Source organism: Pseudorasbora parva, chromosome 15, assembly GCF_024679245.1.
Source record: "Pseudorasbora parva isolate DD20220531a chromosome 15, ASM2467924v1, whole genome shotgun sequence".
Classification (NCBI taxonomy): Eukaryota; Metazoa; Chordata; class Actinopteri; order Cypriniformes; family Gobionidae; genus Pseudorasbora; species Pseudorasbora parva.
The window spans coordinates 27,340,542-27,362,345 of NC_090186.1; the positions used below are offsets into that span (position 1 = coordinate 27,340,542).

The 21,804-nt window shown below is 36.9% G+C and overlaps 1 protein-coding gene across 1 annotated transcript in view; it reads right to left on the reverse strand.

Moving 5' to 3' along the window:
• ryr3 (ryanodine receptor 3) overlaps positions 1 to 21,804 on the reverse strand; it is a 132,543-nt gene that overhangs the window by 1,674 nt on the left and 109,065 nt on the right. The window contains exons 69-104 of the mRNA XM_067417529.1: positions 21,547 to 21,787; positions 21,302 to 21,389; positions 21,119 to 21,211; positions 20,800 to 20,970; positions 20,670 to 20,729; positions 20,426 to 20,560; positions 19,408 to 19,520; positions 15,174 to 15,546; positions 13,383 to 13,495; positions 13,229 to 13,280; positions 13,078 to 13,134; positions 11,384 to 11,483; positions 11,226 to 11,305; positions 11,060 to 11,136; positions 10,907 to 10,980; positions 9,224 to 9,241; positions 8,324 to 8,404; positions 8,033 to 8,121; positions 7,785 to 7,913; positions 7,598 to 7,702; positions 7,434 to 7,515; positions 6,047 to 7,350; positions 5,688 to 5,731; positions 5,447 to 5,612; positions 5,258 to 5,344; positions 4,920 to 5,120; positions 4,681 to 4,811; positions 2,866 to 2,908; positions 2,646 to 2,773; positions 2,508 to 2,568; positions 2,283 to 2,429; positions 2,059 to 2,193; positions 1,458 to 1,614; positions 1,237 to 1,301; positions 1,058 to 1,158; positions 869 to 920 (exon numbers count right to left, since the gene is read on the reverse strand). Of these exons, the coding sequence (XP_067273630.1) occupies positions 869 to 920; positions 1,058 to 1,158; positions 1,237 to 1,301; positions 1,458 to 1,614; positions 2,059 to 2,193; positions 2,283 to 2,429; positions 2,508 to 2,568; positions 2,646 to 2,773; positions 2,866 to 2,908; positions 4,681 to 4,811; positions 4,920 to 5,120; positions 5,258 to 5,344; positions 5,447 to 5,612; positions 5,688 to 5,731; positions 6,047 to 7,350; positions 7,434 to 7,515; positions 7,598 to 7,702; positions 7,785 to 7,913; positions 8,033 to 8,121; positions 8,324 to 8,404; positions 9,224 to 9,241; positions 10,907 to 10,980; positions 11,060 to 11,136; positions 11,226 to 11,305; positions 11,384 to 11,483; positions 13,078 to 13,134; positions 13,229 to 13,280; positions 13,383 to 13,495; positions 15,174 to 15,546; positions 19,408 to 19,520; positions 20,426 to 20,560; positions 20,670 to 20,729; positions 20,800 to 20,970; positions 21,119 to 21,211; positions 21,302 to 21,389; positions 21,547 to 21,787 (5,153 nt within the window). The remainder of the gene's footprint in view (positions 1 to 868; positions 921 to 1,057; positions 1,159 to 1,236; positions 1,302 to 1,457; positions 1,615 to 2,058; positions 2,194 to 2,282; positions 2,430 to 2,507; positions 2,569 to 2,645; positions 2,774 to 2,865; positions 2,909 to 4,680; positions 4,812 to 4,919; positions 5,121 to 5,257; positions 5,345 to 5,446; positions 5,613 to 5,687; positions 5,732 to 6,046; positions 7,351 to 7,433; positions 7,516 to 7,597; positions 7,703 to 7,784; positions 7,914 to 8,032; positions 8,122 to 8,323; positions 8,405 to 9,223; positions 9,242 to 10,906; positions 10,981 to 11,059; positions 11,137 to 11,225; positions 11,306 to 11,383; positions 11,484 to 13,077; positions 13,135 to 13,228; positions 13,281 to 13,382; positions 13,496 to 15,173; positions 15,547 to 19,407; positions 19,521 to 20,425; positions 20,561 to 20,669; positions 20,730 to 20,799; positions 20,971 to 21,118; positions 21,212 to 21,301; positions 21,390 to 21,546; positions 21,788 to 21,804) is intronic.

Here is a 21,804-nt window from a genome sequence, read left to right on the forward strand (position 1 = left end):
TAACATTAGACCTGTTGTTCTGTTTTTTATCGCTAGAACATTTGTCAATTTCTACTTTAGGTTACTTTTCCAAAAGTTGAAAGTTGGTTGGAAAACTGTGGGAACTTTCAACTAGATAACTTCCCTGTTTGAATTCCCCAAAAATAGTTTATTTTTTGGTTTCTGAGTGATGACTAATCTGAACACCTCTGATTGGCCATCACATTCATAAGCTCAACAGAAATGTGTTTGGTTATAATGCTCAACGCTGTAAAACAAAATTTGATGTGGTAGTCAGATTGAATGAATGTTAAGTATTGTAGTTTGTTTAAAAAATATTATCACTTAAACATATATTCTATTATATAATTTTTTAAGAGTTTATTTTATTTTTAAAAAGTTTATTAAAAAATTAACCCTGAGGACAAACCCTATCTCTCCCCCTCCCCCTCAGGGGTATTACTATAGAAATTTAACAAATTACTCTCTTTTTCAGTTTTGTATTCTTAAGGTTTTGAAAAAAGTATGTGAACGTGAAAATGAGCCTGTAGGTACATATAGTTTTGGTGGTGTTTGTGTCTAAATGAGACAATTGATTTAATTTGAAAGATGTACTTGTTGAATGCATTTTGTGCCAAGGCAATGATAAATGATCCACAGTTTAGCCCATATTGACTGCTATTGTGATTGCTGTCTGAAGAGTTTTGAAAAAGTATTGAGATCCTAGCAATTGTAAAAAAAACAACAACACTGTAATAATATTTTGATGCAATAAATGCAGGTGAACATAACACTTCTAACAAAAACAGAAAAACAAATCTTACCAACTTTTGAACAGTATATGAATTTTTATTCCATTAATTACATTTCACTTAGATTAGTAGATTACCTGACCAGTGTGTTCAGTCTCATCTTTGTTGATAAGATACATCAGGAAGAATCTGTTAAATAGGAACATTAGATTTTTTAGATGTGTTGATTTGTTTACAAAGGAAGCATTGTAACAATGCAAATGTCATCAGATGACATATTGTATGTTCATGTTAGTTATAGTACATCATGTAGAGGTTTTACTCACAAATAGTTGGCCAGATTGTGCTCTTGTAAGGTATGGGTTTCAAATCCATGCGGGATTCTGTCAAAGTAGTCATTCCCGATTCCACAAATGAAGCATTTCGTCTAGACCGAAGACAAAACATTAAAACAGGAACAAACGGCTCTTTTAGACTTCACAGGAGGATGTGAGACAGCACTCACCTCCATGTCCTCTTTCACCTGCTCCTGCTGGTCTCTCAACTCACCGAAGGCATCAATGATCAAACCTGGGTTGAAAAATGAAAGCATTCACTATTATGTTGGGGTTCTAAAGAAACAAATGACTGAGTGTGAGGTTATGATCGGTTGGGTAGTGCTATTTAAGAGCAGTGTTAATATAAAGAGTTGAATAGAGCATGTAAATCAGTACAGTGCAGCAATACCCTGGATGATGGCCAGCAGAATGACGATGACAAAGAAGAAGAAGGTGATGTCAAACAGAATACGGTAGAGCTCGTAAGGGTCACCGGCCGGGTCCTCGATTTCATCACCGATTCCGCCGCCAGCTCTCACACCCACGTACATGTGGAACAGGTAGCACTGAAGATTCATAGGATTTGTTTTAGTTTGTAATGATCTAGCAAAGCAATTTGGGCATATATACACACTTCCGTACAGTCTGAGGCTTGTAAGTTTTTTTTTTTTTTTTTTTTTTACCATGGCTGCATTTATTTGATCATAATTTAACTAATTAAAAATATGTAAATATGTTTAACATATGTAACCCTAGACATAAGTTGCATGGGTTTATGCAAAAAAAATCATTAGGATATTAAGTAAACTATTTAGTCAACTATAGGATATGCCAAATATTGCCCTATCCTAACAAACCATTCATCAATGGAAAGCTTGTTTACTCAGCTTTCAGGTATATAGATCTCAATTTAAGATCTCAGTTTTTGTGGTCCAGAGTCAGATTATCAAAAACATACTAAATCCACATTCAATCCAAGAGAACCTTTCAAAACGAAAACCTATACTTACAGTCATCATATCATCACACTTCATGTCAGGCGCGTCCTCATCCTCGCTCTTGTTGTAGAACTTGCGGAAGAAGTTAAAAGCCACTACAGTGTACAGGTAGACCACGACAGCCAGGAGGCCCACGGTCAACACCAGCTGTTCAATTCAAGGAGGCATTTTCATCAGATTGGAAGTATTTTGTGGTAAAGATGTACTACAGTCACCCCCTGCTGGATGACACTTGCCTGTTTGCCATTGTGAGTCACAGAAGAGAGGATGGTCCTCAAGGTCTTAAAGCCCATGGCAATGTCCAGCAAATGAGCGGCAAAGAAGAAGTTATTGTAATGTCCCAGAATCGACATGGTGGTGTACCAGATCAGGTAGAGGAAAGACTAGAGATAAAAGAAAAAATGTTATTGGCCTGAAATAGGATAATCGTCCTAACATTCTCAAATCTGAACCGTACTCACATTGTCCGTCATCACCACCCCCATTTTCCATACGTGGTACTTGGTATCAATTGAGCTCAACCTGTATTTAAAACCAAAACATGGCTGAATATTTTAATGCTCCTTTAAACCAAATGTTTTTGGGTCCTGTCAGCTCACCAGGACAGCAGGGAGGCTTCCTTCACCACAGCCTCCTCAGTGGGATCAAAGTCCAGAGCACTCTTATCCAGACCCAGGAGTTCAGCTATGCGCTCGGCCCCATACAAGTCACCGTATTTATTGATGACCTAAAGAAGACAGTAGAAAGTGTGGAATAGGAGCACCATAAATAACTTCAGAGTAACTTCACAAGACATCACAACATTGTGATTCTGCTTACCTTCCTTTTAACAAATTTGTCCCAGTAATTGTTAGGGAAGGACCTGAAAGACAGGTAAGTTCGTTAAGTACTTAAATCCAGTGATAATATATTTTAACAGATGCATGACAAAAAATAATGGATGCTCTAAGGATTGTCATAATATGTACAAAAAAAAAAGATATATATATATATATATATATATATATATATATATATATATATATATATATATATATATATATATATATATATATATATATATATATATATATATATATATATATTTTTTTTTTTTTTTTTTTTTACATATTAATATGACAATCCTTAGAGCATCCATTATTAGATATATATATATATATATATATATATATATATATATATATATATATATATATATATATATATATATATAGCTTAAGTCATGTAACTGATCAGCATTAATTTTTTTGTCACATTTGCCTTTACTGTTTCTTTTTAAATGGTTATGAAGTGACAAATATATTTAAGTAACAATAAATCCCAATAAATATTAAATCCTAAAAGTGTTTCTTTCTGTTGACTCACTTTTTTGTTCTGATATGCATGTTTCGATATGCATATTTATTGTAAATTCTAGTACAGCATATCGATTTTCAACAGTATTTCATGGCATTGTACATACAAACCTGAAACCCTCATTAACTTGTATTTAATTCACAATGCAATATAGATAACATATCATTTTGTAATATCATGCCAAATATTGTCTCATTTTGGATTTCATGAGAGCTACACATCCCAAAAAAAGATGGGACAGGTAGCAATAAGAGGCCATAAAAGTTAAATGTACATATAAGGAACAGCTGGAGGACCAATTTGCAACGTATTAGGTCAAGTGGCAACATGATTGGGTATAAAAAGAGCCTCTCAGAGTGGCAGTGTCTCTCAGAAGTCAAGATGAGCAGAGGATCACCGATTCCACCAATGCTTTGGTGAAAAATAGTGGAGCGATATCAGAAAGGAGTTTCTCAGAAAAAAATCTTCCAGAAAACACTGTCGGTGAACACAATCCACCAGTCTTCAAATCAAACTTAAGTCTCCTGCAGACAATGTTCTCTTGCCATTCCTGATTTCTAACATGCACTCGCATTGTTCAGCATGGTCTTGTGACTATCAGAGCAGAAACAAAAGCTGCTCTCCATGATGTGCTTTTCGGTCATCTCCAGGCACGTTCGCTTGACCAAAATGCATTGACCAAAACACATCTTAAAGGACAACTCCAGCGAATTTTTAAGTTTATCGTGATCGTTATATATCTTTGTGAATACAGTCAATAGAAAAAAAAAAAAAACGGATTGGTAACTGAACGAGCAGCGGTCCTCATCGGATCAGCAGTACAGAATCGAAACCGACGACCCGATGACCCTTCATAAACACGATGCTCTTCTCGACTTTCCGGCTACTGCTGCGTTCCCATGGGACTTCAGCACGAGACACAGCTAGCCAGCTAAAACAGGTGAATTTAAACAGTAGCTAAGTGGCTAAACGCATCTCGTTGTCGTGTGAGGGACCTGTTCATGTTGGACAGACATTTTAATTGCATTTTGTGTCTGTTAAGAGGCACAAAGACAGCATTTACGTGCATGCCCCCAAAGCGCCGTTTTAGCTGTGTGGGGGGGCTCTGGGCATTAACTGTAATAACTCCGTGTTGCAAGCACCAATCCGTTTTTTTTTTTTTCTATTGACTGTACTCACAAAGATATAAAGATCAAGATAAACTTAAAAATTTGCCGGAGTTGTCCTTTAATACAGAGTATAACCAAGGCCAAAGAGAATGTCAAAAGTGTTTCTTACGGAGTTGCAATGACCAAACGATCCCACTGTCCTTTGATGTCATCATCAGACGGCTGCTCGGTAATATACAAACCATCAAACTCAAGCTTCCTAGCAATCTCCTTCTCCCGCTTGAACACGACTAAAGGAACCTACAGTGAGGAGAAAACACGGTTACATGGAAGCTGTTGTGCAGCCTCTGGCTTTGATGTACTCTTAATCCTGAAAAATATAACCAAACTAGAAGAATCAAGATAAACCTTAAGGCAGTAATATCCAAAGACACAGAGCAAGGAGATGACTGTGTGCAGTATAGCCAAGAAAGTCAACGTGGGAGCCATGTAGCCGGTGTTCTCCTGAAGAATGAAGTATTCCATTCCTCCTCCATCTTCATCATCCTCCTCATCTTCTCCACCCCAGGATCCTTCCTCCTCTTCCTCATCCTCGAATTCTCCGGTCACCTTTAGAGAGTGAATATTCAAGCGCATTCATTCATGGTCATTTAAAATGTTTTTTATACTATAAATGTCTACTTCATATTTTTAAGAATTTTTTTTAAGAAAAATTAAAGTTAATAGAAAAGTTATTTGCAAGACACCTTGTAGAAGAGCAGGATGAAGTTGATGGCGAAGGCCACAAACAGAGCCAGAAAACGAAGGTTGTAGAAATTACGAGCCAGGTAGTTCTACAGAGAAATAGTAAGCAATTTTTTTTCATCTTTGCCACTTAAACATTTCCTGCAGGACAAAGAAGTTTAACAAAAAATGTGAATGTGGCTTTTTCTTACTAGCGTTTTGGTTTTGTAGACTTCAAGCACTACAAAGAAGCTGGCCATGAATGCTGGACTTGCATCTTTGGATGAGCCACGTTTGGCTTTTGGAGCAGGTTTTGCTGCTGCTGGTTCCTCAGGCGTTTCCTCTTTAGCCTTGTCTTCTTTCTCCTGATTCTCGGTGCTAAAAACATTGCCATGTCAGAACATTTAGGGGAAAAAATTATAAGACAATATCTTATTACAGCAATCAACTTACTCAGCTTTCTCTGGCTCAGATTCTGGCTTCTCTGCTGCTACTTTCTGTGTAATAGAAAAAAACAATATACTTTGGCAAATCTACAAATTGCATAAAACACTGCAGTGCATCATGTTTGATTCAAATCCTAATCTAATAGTCCAAAGTCTAGGAAACACCATATTTATGTTTAACAGGAAAGAAATTGAGGCTGTTCAGCTGACCGAAATCTTTCCAAACACCTTTCACTAGACACTAGTTTTGAAAGTTGCATGTAATCTAGAAAATGAAATGGCATTGTAAATCCCTCAGAGCCTCCTTTTTATTTGCTTACAATTCAATATGGTGTATACCCTGACTAAGGTCTAAAAGGTACAAACCTGGCTTTTCTTCTTCTCAGTAGAGGCACTAGCTTCAGTCAGGACTTCACAGACATCGCCCAGACCGGGTTCTGCTCCATGCTTGCCTTCTTTCTTTACAGCAGGATTAAGCAGATCCATGATTGCATCTGACTCCATCTTCTCAGCTCCAGCACCGGTCATCTGCACCATATCTGCCGACACCACTAACTCACTGCTCTCAGTTTTTTCTGCTTCCAGTACATCCCCATGGATCCCAAACTGTGTTGGATCAGGCATATTACCCAAAATATCTGTCACTTTCATGTTTTTAGCTCCCTCTACAAGACCTCCTCCAAACATGGAGGACCAAATAATATGAAAGAACCCAAAGATGATGCCAAAAATGCCTTTAAAGAACCCGGTGAAGAGCATCCAGAAGAAGGAGAAAAACCCTGTGATCATTTCTCTGATGGTTAGCTTCCTGAATTTCTTAAACTGCTTCCTCATACTCTTAAACGTCAGCATTTGACGGAAATTAGACATGCTCTTCTTCACTGAGGCGCAGGCTGCTGTGAAGGCAGAGGCGGATTCAAGAGATGCGTCTTCATCTTCAGACAAGCCTTCAAGCAGACTGTGCAACTCTTCATCTTCATCCTCCTCGGGTCGTTCTGCGACATCTGGCTCTGAGATCTGAGAGGCCAACTGCATCTCAAAGATGGTGTCCTCACAAAAATTTACAAATAACTCCATCTTCTCACTCTCACCACCTTCGTTGACCACATCGAAAATGAACTGCCTTTTGGACTCTTTGACTTGAGGCTTCTCCCACTGGGTTCTGCTAGACTCGCTGATCTCAAAGTAAACCCTCTCGATTCTCTTGGCACCGCCCATGATCTCAATACGGCCCAGGTACGGCTCAAAGTAATTGATCACGCTCTCAGCCAGGTCTAAGAAGGTGGACAGGCGTGAGTCATGAGGCATATGTTCTGATAGGTTAGTGAGAAGCACAACCACATTGAAGCCGATGTCCTTGGCTGGTTCATGGAAGCGTTCCACAAACTCCTCATAGTTGAACATGTCATTTTCATCTGCCTCTACGCAGGAGAGAAGAAACTCGATCTCTGACTGTGTGTATTGCTTCTGGCTGTCCATAGACTTCTGGAACTCCTTCTTGGATATAACACCTTTGCAATCTGGGTCATACTCCTTGAAGTTATCAGATGTAGTGAGGTCCTTCAGTTTGAGGAACATGTCGAAGAACTTGAGGATCATTTCCACATTGCTAGAGGACTCCACTAAAGTGTCAACCATCTGCTTTCCAATAGTTCCATTCACCACATTACCTGTAACATACAGTTGACGCATTAACCATTACTAGCCTCTCACTAGCTCCATTGCAATGTTTGAAAGGCCAATACACTCTCACCCTCTAGAAGCGATAACATCATGACCACCATATCCTTCTGCAAATCCATCAGTTCCTTCAATAACTCAATTTGACTAGAATCCTGAAACAAGTGGAAAATATTCAGTTTTGAGAGACATCATCTTTGGTTAAGGCTAGATATAATCAGTGCCCTGACGGGTTACCTGTGACAGTTTCATTTGCATGTTGGCGAAAACATGCAGGAACCCAACCACTGCATCCCACAACCTGCTGTGTGCTAAACTCTGCTGATTCCCGATACAAGGGCCCTAAAAAAGGAAATATAGTATTATGCAGACATTCATTGAAATTTAACATGCATGGTTCTCTGGTCTAGAACATATGCATTACCTGAATGTACTCAGTGAGTGAGTTAAAGATTTGTTTGGCTACTGCCAAAGCTTTGGAGAAGTTAAGTTGCCCAGCCTCATCCATGACATCTTTCCCAGAGTAATACCAGTAGAAATCGCTTATGGATTCCTGGTGGTGAAAACAAGCACAGCCAATACCACAGACTGAAGCTGAGTAGATTCATGAGAATTCAGAGCGGTGGTGTTCTCATATATAACACATATACATATGCATTTAGTTTGTGTTACTTGTAGACGTAATAGGTAGTCCACAGTGCTAATGATGATGTTGACTGTAGTAGTGTTTCCAGTCTGGGTCCGCAAAAAGTTTTGGAAATCTGTTGAGGAAATTTAAAATGGAAAAAAGAAAATGTTAAAGAATATGCAGACCCAAGAGGGGTCATGGAGTTATTTTTATGTCAAACAATTGCTGCTAATATTACTATTTTTTTAAATAATTTTACATATATATATATATATATATATATATATATATATATAAAATTTTATTTTTATTTTTACAAGAAATTAAAGTCTTACCATTATTGTGGCCCTCACATAGAAGCTGCAAAAACCTGAATAGATCCTTTGTAAATTCATCATTTTGTAGTACTTTGGAACCTTGAAACATGACAGAGAAATTCAATTATTTCTAGGCCATATGGTTAAGCAAAACTAAATGACAAATTTACATCAGTCTCAAGCAAGCAGGTGACTAGCACATATTTTGGGAGCTTGCTTCACTTAGGATGAGGAGCTTTAGATTGCAGGCTCACAACTGCATCCCAAGAGCTGACTGGAAAAAGAAAAGCTTGTCAATTAATACACAAAAATGGCAGACATTTCAAGAAGCTGGGTTAGCGGAGTAACTTTCACAAGGATGGTGTACAGTATATGCTGGAGATACAAACAGATTATACTGCAACGACAAGTGTCATATATTGTAGATTTTAATTATTATATACTGCACACATAAAGAGGAGACCCTGTTGTATTTATTATGTTCTTCACAATGTCATACTTGTGAAAGTTAGTCATGTGAAGAAACCAGCTTTGTGAAATAGCCCCAGATTCACAACATGGCAAAGCTCTTTGCTCATTTTGTAGCTGTGGTCTAATCTTTAGCTGAGTGTGCACATTTTTTTTAACATGTATATATTAATATTTTTTCAACAAAGTATGAGTACAGAGGATTCCTAATGTTCACATGGAAGACAAATGTCCCCATTGAGTGAACTACTTTAGTAAATGGAGTTAAATAAATGAGCCTGCCATTGGTTTTAGTTCTATCTTAATTATGTCAGCATGCATTAGTCTCTACAAGCCAGCACTGTAGAGTAGTGCATTCATATCACTAGTGTCAGGGGAGGAAAAAGGTTATCAGAAATGTAGACATGCCAGGAAACAGCATTAAGAAATGAGTAGCTAAACTTTATTTACCCCGCTCTCTCATGTTGACTGCAATCCAGTAAAAAATGATGGAAAACAAACAAAGAGAGCAGACATAAGCAAATGGAGAGAGAGACTGAATTTCAGAAAGAAAAAAGAAGAGTCATTGAAATTTTAGTGAGAGGATGGACGTGCAGTTACGGATGTAAACAGAGAGAGTCTTCAGATGTATTTTACTGAATGTTAGACCTGGTTTTTCATTAGATGCAAACCATAACAATGAAACAATGACACATACAGCATATTATTCACTGGGATTGGACAAGGCTTTATTTGTTTAGTTGTGAGTACACACACTCATTCTGTAAAATCAGTAGTTAATGAAGGTGTTAGTATTATTTCCAGTGCAGTGATTTTCATCATGTTCTGTATCATACTTGATATCGGATGCCTTTCATATGATATCCGATGCTAAAAGCAGCAATATGGCTCATAAAATAAAGCCTTTAAAAACTCATAAAGCCTTTCAAGAACAAGAACACGGCTAGGTTAAATTTCACCACAAGGGTTGGTTATATAATATTTTGTGTAAAGTTGTATGGGAAAAATGCTAGTTGTATAACATACTTTTTCATTACAGTAATGCTAATTTATATATATATATATATATATATATATATATATATATATATATATATATATATATATATATATATACATACATACATACATACATACATACATATATATATAATTAAATAAATTACTATTTATTAAATAACTTAAAAATTAACTCATTACATCATGGAATTTAATCTTATTTTAATTTTGAAACATCTGGACAAGATGATTCTTATTATTTATATTAATTATAATCTAATGAGAAAAAAAATATTGAGAATAATAAAATGTGCAAACGTCTGGACAGATTACAGTATGGGGGATAATTGTCAAGAAAATAGTCACAATGCAAATAAAAACAAATAAGCTTCATTTAAAGGGATAGTTCAACAAAAAATTTTAATTCTGTCCTCATTTACTCAACCACCAAGTTGTTTCAAACCTGTATAAGTTTCTTTCTTCTGCTGAACACAAAAGAAGATATTCTGAAGAATGTCTGTAACCAAGCAGATAGCCCAATCATAGACTACCATAGTAGGGAAAAAATACTATTGTAGTCGATGGTTGCTCTATTTGCTTGGTTACAAACATTCTTCAAAATATCTTCTTTTGTGTTCAGCAGAACAAAGAAACTTATACAGGTTTGAAACAACTTGAGGGTGAGTAAATTATGATTTTTTTGGGTGAACTATCCCTTTAACCAGTGTTGACATTTCTTTATTTTTTTGTGCACAACATCATCACACCACTGTGGTTCTTCATTTCACCTTTGAAGATGAAGCCATTTAATTACTGAATAATAAAACATTTAATGTTAATGGCATCCCACAGACATTTGACATTGCACGAGAAGAATACTGCAACTTCTACTGTTGCAGTGAATCCATGTGCACACATTAGCAATGCACTTCATAAAGTGAAGCGCCAGCTTGCCAAAGGAATGACCACATTTTTTTACCACTTTCAATCCTGTACTGTACTAAGGCAAATATACAAAAAAATAAACACAAAACCCGGTTTTGTAGCATAACTGTAGTAAATACATTAACTAATTACTCATGGCACTCTTTAAAAAATTGGTGATAAAGAAGAGTAAAGCTTATTGTGTCTTACTTGACCCCTCTTCAGTCACCATTCCAAGACTCTCTGCTTTATTTTGCCTTTCAAATGCATTCAAATCCAGCACACTGCCAGAGAGAAAAAGTTCAAATGAATTAAACACAGTAGGGCACAATGGGCAATCAGTGCAAGTCTGTTCACACCCACCTGCAAGACATCATTAGTCCAGATAAACTTTTAAAGAAGCCAGCATCTCGCTTTTCCTTCAAATAATCCAGCATTTTCTAAGGAATTATAAATTTAAAGTATTTACTCAGTTCAGTAACCTCTGTGGGACACAAAATAACATGATCTACCCAGTCAGGCTTTTTACCTGCTGGACAAGAACGTTTCCTCCATTTAGGATAGAAATACCCAGTTTAAGGGTGCCAGTCACCATAGGACCAAGTCGGCCTGCAATCAAACAAATGCGGCTATAGAAGATCAAATGGATTAAGACATTGAGAGTTAAAGCAGGTCAGAAATGTGTACCTTTACTGGCACTGATCATCTGTAGCACCATTTCAGCAGCCCCACGGGCATGAAGTCTGGCTTGTTGGTACAGAATCTTCTGCTTCTCCATTTCTTTTTCCTGTGAGACAAGACAAAAGCATTAAAACTAAAACTAAATATTGCTTACGGCCCATGAAAATCATATGCATTATTTTTACTTCAAATCTTTTTATTGTTGTTTTGTGTCACAATACAGAATGGTACATTGATGAAAAGATAAACAATAAAACATTGTTCATTATTAATCCCTTCCGACTCAAATAGAAACAAGAAACAAGCAAACAAAGAAAAAGGTTAAATATAATAAGAAAAAAGAAAAAAAGGTTCTGTCTAATAGCTGGCTAATATTATTTGTTGCCAGTTACCAGTAAGCATGGCAGGCCTTTAATTTAGTTCAAAAGGGGATCCCAAGCTTTATAGAAGGATTTAAATAAGCCAGAGAGCAAGCATCTTAACTTTTCAAATCTATTACAGTAAAAAAATGTAATGTATCTGTCATGTGTCGGCAGGAGAAGCATGCTTCCACTCAAAGGGTTTGTTCACCCACAAATGAAATGTATGTCATTAATGACTCACCCTAATGTTGTTCCACATCCATAAGACCTCCGTTCATCGTCAGAACACAGTTTAAGATATTTTATATTTAGTCCGACAGTCTAAATCTAAGTGGTCACACTATACTGTCCATGTCCATAAAGGTAATAAAAACATCATCAAAGTAGTCCATATGTGACAACAGTTAGTTAGTTAGTTAGTTAGTTAGTTAGTTAGTTAGTTAGTTAGTTAGTTAGTTAGTTAGTTAGTTAGTTAGTTAGTTAGTTAGTTAGTTAGTTAGTTAGTTAGTTAGAATCTCTTGAAGCACCGAAAATACATTTTGGTCCAAAAATAGCAAAAACTACGACTTTATTCAGCATTGTCTTCTCTTCCGTGTTTGTTTTCAAACCTCAAATAAAGATTCAAACGGTCATGAATCATCTTATTGATGCATGATTTGGACGCGTGTCAAACTGCTGAAATCACGTGACATTTGCGATCCGAATCATGAATCAATCTGCTGATTGATGACCGTTTGAATCTTTTTTTTGAGGTTTGAAAACGAACACAGAAGAGAAGACAATGGTGAAAGTCGTAGTTTTTGCTATTTTTAGACCAAAATGTATTTTCGATTCTGAAGAGATTCTAATTAAGTAACTGATGTCACATATGGACTACTTTGATGATGTTTTTATTCCCTTACTGGACATGGACAGTATAGTGTGCCTACACTTAGATACAAAGATGAACGGAGGTCTTATGGATGTGGAACAACATTAGGGTGAGTCATTAATGACATCAATTTTATTTTTGGGTTAACAAACCCTTTAAGAAGGATATCTTGTCTGACCAGGATTGTTGTCTAGCGGGAACCCTGAAGAGGGCTAGCTAGGGATTAGGTTTTTTTGTAGCATTGAGAGCTTTTTAAAGTGTGTCATATACATGAGGCAAAAAGTTTCCAACTGCGGAAACATATGCAGGTGAAAGTTTGCACTGGTTGCAGGTTCTTTCTGGGAAACATTTGAAAAAAAAAGTGTGCTCTGAATAGTATTCTACACTGTAGTAAACCATGCTTGGCACATATTGAAGAGGAGTGTACCTGTTCATATGCATTATTTTTAAATTCAGGAATTGAATACCTCAAATGTTTTTTCTTTTCCCTCCTCTTCCTCTTCTTCCTCATTCTCAGCACAGCTCTGAATGTTAAATATTGATTGATTGAATATTGACACTTTAAAACAATTACAATATAATTTAGAAGGATTATTTTGGATTAAATACAACACTGACTTTTGCCATCATGTCAGCATAAGCAATATAGAGAGGATCCTCTTCTAGGAAACTACAAAAAAAAAACACAGTTAGAAAATCAGTTGTTTATCCATTATTGACAGAACAGGTATTTACTTATACAATTTTTATAGCACATATATGACAGCATCACCTTCTCTCCGTCAGAGCATTGTGACTGAAGTGAAGGATTAGCTGATGAAGAGGGTCTGGCTGAACTTCAGCTTCCTCTTCCTCTTCTTCCTCTACCACAGTCATATGAGATTTCTGCAGGAAGACCCAATGAAGTTATAAAGACTGTACTCCCCACAATCTGTTGATCAGCTCTCTCTTTTTTAACTCAGTTTCAACAAATTGTTTTTGCTATAATCAGAGGTCTAATATTAAAACCTTGGATTATTTGACACCTGTCATTTATATTTTTATAAGCATACCCACCAGTCATAGTCAAAATAAACCAAATAACAATGCACTAACACTTTTATCACCCTCTCGCTCAAACCATGCCCATCTGCTCCATTACCAGTGTTATGCTAAATTCAGAATTTAAGAATTAGCTCCCTTTTACAAGCCCAAGAGATGATTCAGTGGAATTGGAAATTGGAATTACAAGAAAAGGAAACAATTGAATTGGAATACAAAGAAATTCAACATAGTCACACAGCATAGGCATTTCATGTATCCAACAAAACAACAAAATATGCAGATCACTTCATAGTGTCTGACATTCTGAACAGGTAAATCATAGCAGTCCGGAAAATAAAGTTTATGCTAAATACATTAAAGTCATCATTATCTAATGAATGTTTCTGGAAATATCTCATGTTGCGTGTGTGACAACATGCTTATGGATAATTCATACCGAAAAATGAAATATATAAATACTACTATGAATTTCTATGAATTCATTCAAATTCTGTTTCCTTAAGATTAAATTAAAATTACTTTCTTGCTTAACGTTTTAAATTTGGGAGCTAAATTCTCAATTCTCAATGGTGCACAACCCTGAACAAGTAACTTCTACAGTGTTAAAAATCAAACCATTACATCACATACATCAAAACAACTCATTAAAATCACTACAGAAAATCTGCTCTCATAAACACACTTAACACTTTATGCAAATTAGTTTCATTCCAGTCATTTTCAGCATAATGGCCAACACTTTGCTTCTTGATTTTGTGACAAGGGGCTTAAATTTGAATTAGACATGCAGAAATTTTACATAAAGACACACTTAAATGTAACCGAGATCAGTGTCTCTCTGTTCAGGTCCAGTGGAGCCACTTTAAATCAACATTTTAAAACTTCAAAGAAAGAAACTACTGCTAGTTTACTTTACTTGGATCAGATATGCTTCACAACTTGGTTAAATTTGTTGGATCCTGGACATTCCACTGGGCCTCAGCTGAGAAACATGTCGGATGACATAGTGGTCTGAGCATGGTCAATGGGGTCTGATTGGATGCACCAGAATTACACAAGGACCAATGACCAGCTCAGGATAAACATGCAAATTCACATGGAGACACAGCAATGAAAATGGCTTTGCGGTGTAAGTTAAGTGTTACATATTGACGTAAATTAACTTGTTTCATTATAAAACAAATATTAAATATTACTAAAAGGGTGTCTTCAGAAGATTTTAATAACGAGCGCCAAATTATTAATGTTTACCATTAATAATAATAATAATAATAATAATAGTACTAGTAAAATTTTAATAATAATACTAGTAACATTTTTTCAGCTCATTAATGAACAGATATATTCTTATTTAAGATGCACAAATCAGGTGGGGGTCAATTTGGAGCGCAGAATAAACTGAGACATGATCTCTAAATGAGGTGAACATGCCACCGACTCTCACAACAGAGACTTACGAAAGAAAGACGACACCCAAAGAACAAAGCAGAGCGTCGCGGGGAATGTCCGCCCGTCTTACCACGGCTGTGCTGAAACGGACTGCTTTTCTAGTGAGATGGCGGGGACTGAGGCTCAGCCGAAACTCATGCATGCCTTGGCTGCTGTGCCTCGGTCGGTAGTTTGTCACGTAACCAGCAGAGCTGAACACAGGCCAGGATGAGTACATGAGGCGGGCAGAGACGTGCTCCCGCGCCTGAGCAGGCACGGTGCTGGCCGCAGAGCATTCGGCCGCCGAGAAGGCACCAGCGGGCACACACAGCACACGGGGCAGTGCTGATGCCAGCCCGGTACTTACTGCCAGGTCCTGTACTAGCTTCTCCTCAAAGGAGTACTCCTCTGTCTCTATCCAAAGTCTCTGATAGCCACTGAGGAAGAGGTTAATTGAGCGATGCCTGAGGAGTGGGGGGGAGAGGGAGGTTAAGAGGAAGATGAAGGAAGGAGGTGCATTCTGTGGTGTGAGAGGAAGATGTACAGTCCATGGCCTGATCTGACTGGTCACCTTAATGAGGACGTCCATGAAAAGCACGGCTACCATCTAAATGATCATTCATTGCATGAAGACTTAACACAAAGAACTCTTCAGGTGAACAACCTTCCACCCACCCTGAAACCGCCTGTCGCTAACCCGTTGGAAACAGAAGGTGACCATTCAGAGTGGCGGCGTTAACTGTATGCTTGTGCTCAGCCCTTAGCTTGGAGAATGGAAGAGGAGGAGGAGGAGGTTGGGATCATGACTTCTCTTAGTCTCACATTACCGTTAGCATGGAGAACAGACGGTCAAAGCTGGAGGTATGGTACACCTTTTCCAGCCAAACGTACCGATAGCCATTCAGGAAGTAATTATTATTTTTGTATCTGAAGTGTGTTATGGAGACAATAGAAAGGGACAGGTTTTAGGCTGAGGAAGAAAGGAGCATGGAAAAAACACCAATAAAAAACATTTAAAACAGAATGACACTAGAGCAGGGGTCTCTAACCATATTTCTTTTGAAAATGAAAGTGGCTGAGAGCTACTAATGGTATACAATAGGGGTGTGACGAGATCTCGTGCCATGAGATATCGTGAGACTAAAATGTGATGAAATTTCTCATTGAGGTGAAAAGCTCCCTGCGTCCCAATTCGCATACTATCCATACTAAATAATACTCGAAAACAGATGCTGCGTCCCAATTCGCCAACTTATACTACATCATAAAAGTATGTACTCTTTTTGTGAAGAAAAAGTACATACTTTTGAGTATGTAGCAAAAGAATATGCAAGCTTTGGGACATTCTAATTTGTCCTCTTTAATAGACTCCGTCGCTTAGTTACGTGTATCCCATCACCGTTTATACTGCCGTCAATCATTGTCACAGTTCAAATCCTCCACATTCAGTTTTATTTTCTACCGTATCGGAGAGAAATATAGCCGCATGTTCATCTGCCATTCGTGGGTCTTTAATGCAGAGACTCTCCTTGTGTTTGTAGTTTAAATATAATGATGCTTTAAAAAGTTAATGGCCAAACGTGTCATTGCAAAAGTTCACAACGCTGCTGCAGGTGAAATATAATGTGGACAACACTGAATAAAAATGTTTTAGTCAGGATAATAGTGATAGCTGGTCACTCAAACCCCTTTATCTAAACCTCTCTACCTAACTGTTGGACTTGCACATCCACCATGTTTGTAGTTTTTTTTAAAACTTTTTATCTGCGTTTGTAGTTTTAATCGAATCCTCGTCCAACTCTCAATGGATTGTGGGGCAATATCAGCCGTTAGAGTATGCATCGATCCACACTTCGAATTTTGACCGGAAATAGTAAACCATCCGGGAATCTTTGGAATACTCTTTTCAACATACTATGATTTGGGACATACTAATTGTATTTTAAATACTATTTAGTATGTATAGTATGCAAATTGTGATGCGAGGAGAATTAGTATGTCCCAAATATACTTTTAGGACGTAGTATAAATAGACAAATTATTTCCTCTTTGAATATTGAGGATATTAAATACTTTGATTATGGTTGTACTTATCTTTGCACTCGATTTATGATCAATTTGTGGAAAGCAGTTCAGTTAAGAGGTCAAAAGTTGTAGAAGCTTATAACTAGTGCAGTTCTAAGGTCTGAAGAGACAATCATACAGGAAAGAAGCCAGTCAGTTGAGGTTGTGCAAAACCTTTTACAGTGCTTAAGTATTGTTGTCTTCACTGCATATGACAATTCAGTCAGAAAGTAGAAATTAAATGACATTCATTACAAGTTGATGAGTTAAAACATCTCAAATGCACCTGCAAACAATGTTTTAGTCATGGTTTTTAATCATTAGTATCTTAAAAATCTTGTCTTGTCTTGTTCTTGTGAACCCAATCTTGTGTCTCGTCTCATCTAATGAAAGAGTCACGTCACACCCCTAGTATACAATAATAAAATCTCTTAAATAATGTAACAACTCTTAAATTAACAATCCAAACTGATATAGGGCCTACACCTGAATGAGATTTCAGTATCAGAGAAAACAGTTATTTAAGGAAAACAGTACTCTATTGTCTACATATAACTATAGCCTAGTTGTTTTAAAATGTGCCGGAAATGTTCAAAAAGTTGTTACCACACACTGAAATCAAACAAATAAAATGAGCAGCACTTTGCATGTTGTTTGCATTAACATTAAAATGATAACATTAATAAAATTGATAAGGCTCACATTTAAATTCTCATTATGAAAAGAGTCAAAATGATAAATTATATGCATTTGATCTCCTCCATAAACAATTCAAAAACATAACCAAATTCTATATAGGCTACCTTATTATCCGAAGTGTGGAGATTATTAGAATGCACATTAGCTTCTTTTCCATCTACCGGATAAAAATGTAAAACAAACATTTGATCAAAAATGGCAAACAGGCTGCATGAAAATGTAAATCCACTCTCTGAGAGTAGGTGGTGCTTATTAAACAGCAGAAATAGAGCTGTTTTGCCAGGAACCAGGAATCTGTAAAGCAGCACTGTGCTTAGAAACATTTATTAGGCATTGAAGGGAAGATGAAAAGCAAATGCCATCAAACTTTTCTGAAGACTGTAGTTTCCCTCTTAGAAATACAACGATATACTTCATTCATTCATTGATTTCTTCATATCATTTCTCTCAGCACTCTGGCTTCTGTCATGTTTTCACACAAAACGAAAACCTATGAGACTAATTTTGCTTAATGCTGAACAATATTAATTATTTAGCTAATTTTTCAGTTTGCCATAGTCAAATATGGTTTTAATGCTAATTAAAATATCAAACAGTAATATTTGTTCTGAATTTTAAAAGAATAAGGTGGAAAAGCCCAGAGGCTCTAGTTACTTTATAACAAGCCTTTGATAACTCTGTAAATTAGGCACATATCTTTCACCTACATTTGAAAAAGAAACTCACTCTCCCCTTCCTCATGAAAATAGCGTGTTTTTTCCCTTACTTTGTGTGAATGCCGTCTTTACTCATCCTGATGCAAGCACAGTTTTATTGCCTTGTGACGTGCTTGATTGAAACTTTAACATCCCAATAGTTTTTTCAATAGCCATTTGGAGTCTGCGCAGTAGTGATCCTGAGCTGGAGCTTCGGTATCAAGGTCCCGCCCACACTCTCGCGCCCGAAGATTTAATCGCAAGCACAGTTGTCAATCATAACGTTACACCCAGTTTTTCTAGCATCTAATAACTAAACCAAACGTATTTGGAAAACGAACACTTGAACATAAGCCTGTGTGATGAGAACTACCTAAAATTACAGAAATCATTTTTGGAAAAAAATAGTTTAAAGTGTAATGGGATTTTTTTGGTTTGAGTTTCAAAATGGGCAAACTTTTTTGTTTGCCCATTTGATTACATGGAAAGTGCAGAGTTTAATACCTATACTGCAGCCAGCCACCAGGAGGCAATCAAAATGTTTTTGCTTTCCTTTCAGGACTTGTGTGGTACAGTTGGGTAGAACGCCTGTCTACATTAGCTCATCCTGTCTGAATGAAAAATACGCCGTAGCAATCTATCTCCAATCAGTGCACGAACTACTGGTAGCTCATGGGCGATGTGTTGGAGACCCCTGCACTAGACAGAGTACAGAATGCATTCAGATGCATTTGGAAGGAAGGAATAGCTATCAAGGAACCTTTCAAAAGTATCAAATGTCCATTGAATCAGAACATGTTAATGCTGAATGCTGTGAATGTGTATTGCAAAACTGGAATTTTAATACAAATGCTACCAAGAACATACCTGGGTAAGTTGTAGAGTGGTGCCATTCGAAAACAGGCCACCACGGCACGCTTTCGTTGCTTTGACAGCAGCTTCTGAAACACCATCTTCTTATTCCTAAGTGGCAGCTCAACCTGAGAATAAAAAAGATGTTTAATATATATTTAATATATATATTTATAATATAAATGTACAGGTCTACTTGACTCACTACATAAGATTTATATTTGTGGGAAAATGTCAGGTTAAAATTTACAAATATATTGTTCATAGTTAGTATCTGTTCATGATACAAAATATGAATACAATTAGATTGAAAAAGTGTAATCACACAGTTTAAATATATTTTTACAGTAAATCTTTATATTAACGAAGAAACAACATGACAGTATTTTACATATTTAATATTTGTATAAGTGGGCCTACTATGAATGATGGCTACATTTTTTTACTGTCATATTACTATCGTATTCATTTATTTACTATTATTTCAAGTTATTCTCTGTTAGTTATTTCTAATTGACATATGCCCGTTTCACAGACAAGGCTTATGACTAAAATCCAAGTTTACCTCCACCGATATATCTTAAAATATGTCAGTGTTATTTTTTTGTCTCAGAATGCACACCAGTAATGTTTATTTTCCTAAGGCATATTTATAAAAGCTACTTAAATGTCCCGATTTAACTAAGGACTAATCCTGGTTTAATCTAAGCCTTGCCTGCAAAACTGGCCATAATGTGTTAAACAGTAAATATTCTGCAGGAATGTATGTTTTATTCTTACCAGACCAATTTAAAATGTTATAATGTAGTAGCACAGAGCATGTAGAAATGAACATTAACTTAGATTAATAAATCCTGTTAATGTATTTTTATTGTTAGTTCGTGATAACTAATGCATGCAACCAATACAACTGATGCTAACAAATTGAAACCTGTAAGTGTTACCCAATAAAAAAGGGTTCTGACCTGGGGTAGGCAGATGAGGAATGGCATTATATAAGCACAGGTGGATGTCATTTGTATGACTATTGTACCTGATCGAGGTGGTAGACAGCAGCAGAGATGGCCTGAACTCTCTCCACATTTTGCTCTGGATCTGGAGGTCCCTCACTCTTCACCACAACATCTTTATAGAGATTCAGCTGCCACTGCACCGCTGGATCTGCCGACTGCGAGTACAAGAGGATTATGAGATTATGATTATGAGACAAGAAAAATCAATAAGCCAGTGTCAACATTTCAGCCTCTAATCATGTATGTTAGACTGATTCTCCAGACCTTCTCCTGAAGATGGAGGTTCTTCCTCAGGTAATCCTTAACCTCATCATCTGTGTCTTTCTGTTCAAGGGAGACATTGTTAGATGCTTGTTGGAAATCACTTATAGAGCATAATCAGACATACACTCACCAGACTGTAACGGATCTTGGCGAGGGAAATGAGCTCCTGGTCTCCAGGAGTGCACATGTTCAGGCCAATGGGCAGCATCTTCTTGTGAGCTGCTACAATGAGGGAAGTCTGGATGGAGTACAACTCTCCTCTTCTCTTTTTCCCTCTTCTCTCTTGGTCCTGACCTCCAGACTGATTTTTACAAAGCAATATATCTTAAACACGTGGCTCTTCTTCTAATAGTTTTATGTTGTCATGAACACGTTTACTGGGTAATTAGCACAGAGCATTTGAGTCAGCTATTTATTATAGCTGACAATTACTTTATAAACACACTTACCTTTGACATCTTCGTCTTGCTGTCTCCAGTAAGGAATGCCAGGTTGTTAATTTCATTTTGCACCACAAAATTTTGCTCTTCCCTTTTAAAGTTCTATGAACAAAGACGAGAGAAAAAAAAATGTAAATCTTGAAACATTTTCAAGTCCTTGAAATTATTCTTTAGGCAATACACAGAACTTACAGGAGATTTACACCAAAGGATGAAAATCTCTGATACCATTTTGAAAAGTTCATTTGAATCTGAATCTGGTTCCTTCAGCCATTTGGATCTAGATTGTCAAAAGAGAGATGGTCATTGTTTCGGAAAGATGATATAAATATAAATCAATAAAAAGTATCCAAAAAAAACAATAAAAGAGATTGCTTTCATTATTGTTTATTGAAGGTTTAAAAGCTCCATCTCAGGTCATGGTATACTTTAAATACCTGTTGTTGTCCACATAACGAATGAGCATCGGATAGAAGGCATAGAGATCCCTGCATAGAACCGCAAACTCATCCAGAATCTGCAGTTCAGCTTCCTGAGTGTCTGCCCTGGTTTCAGCCCTCAACAGCTCCTCCTCAGTCACTATCTTCACTGTCTTCTTCTTTAGTTTCTCCAGTGTTGGCAGGAAGTGCGCTCTCAGGAGATCTGCGCTAGCCTTGCTAATGATCGGCTGGGTGTATACTGGAGGGAGTTAACAG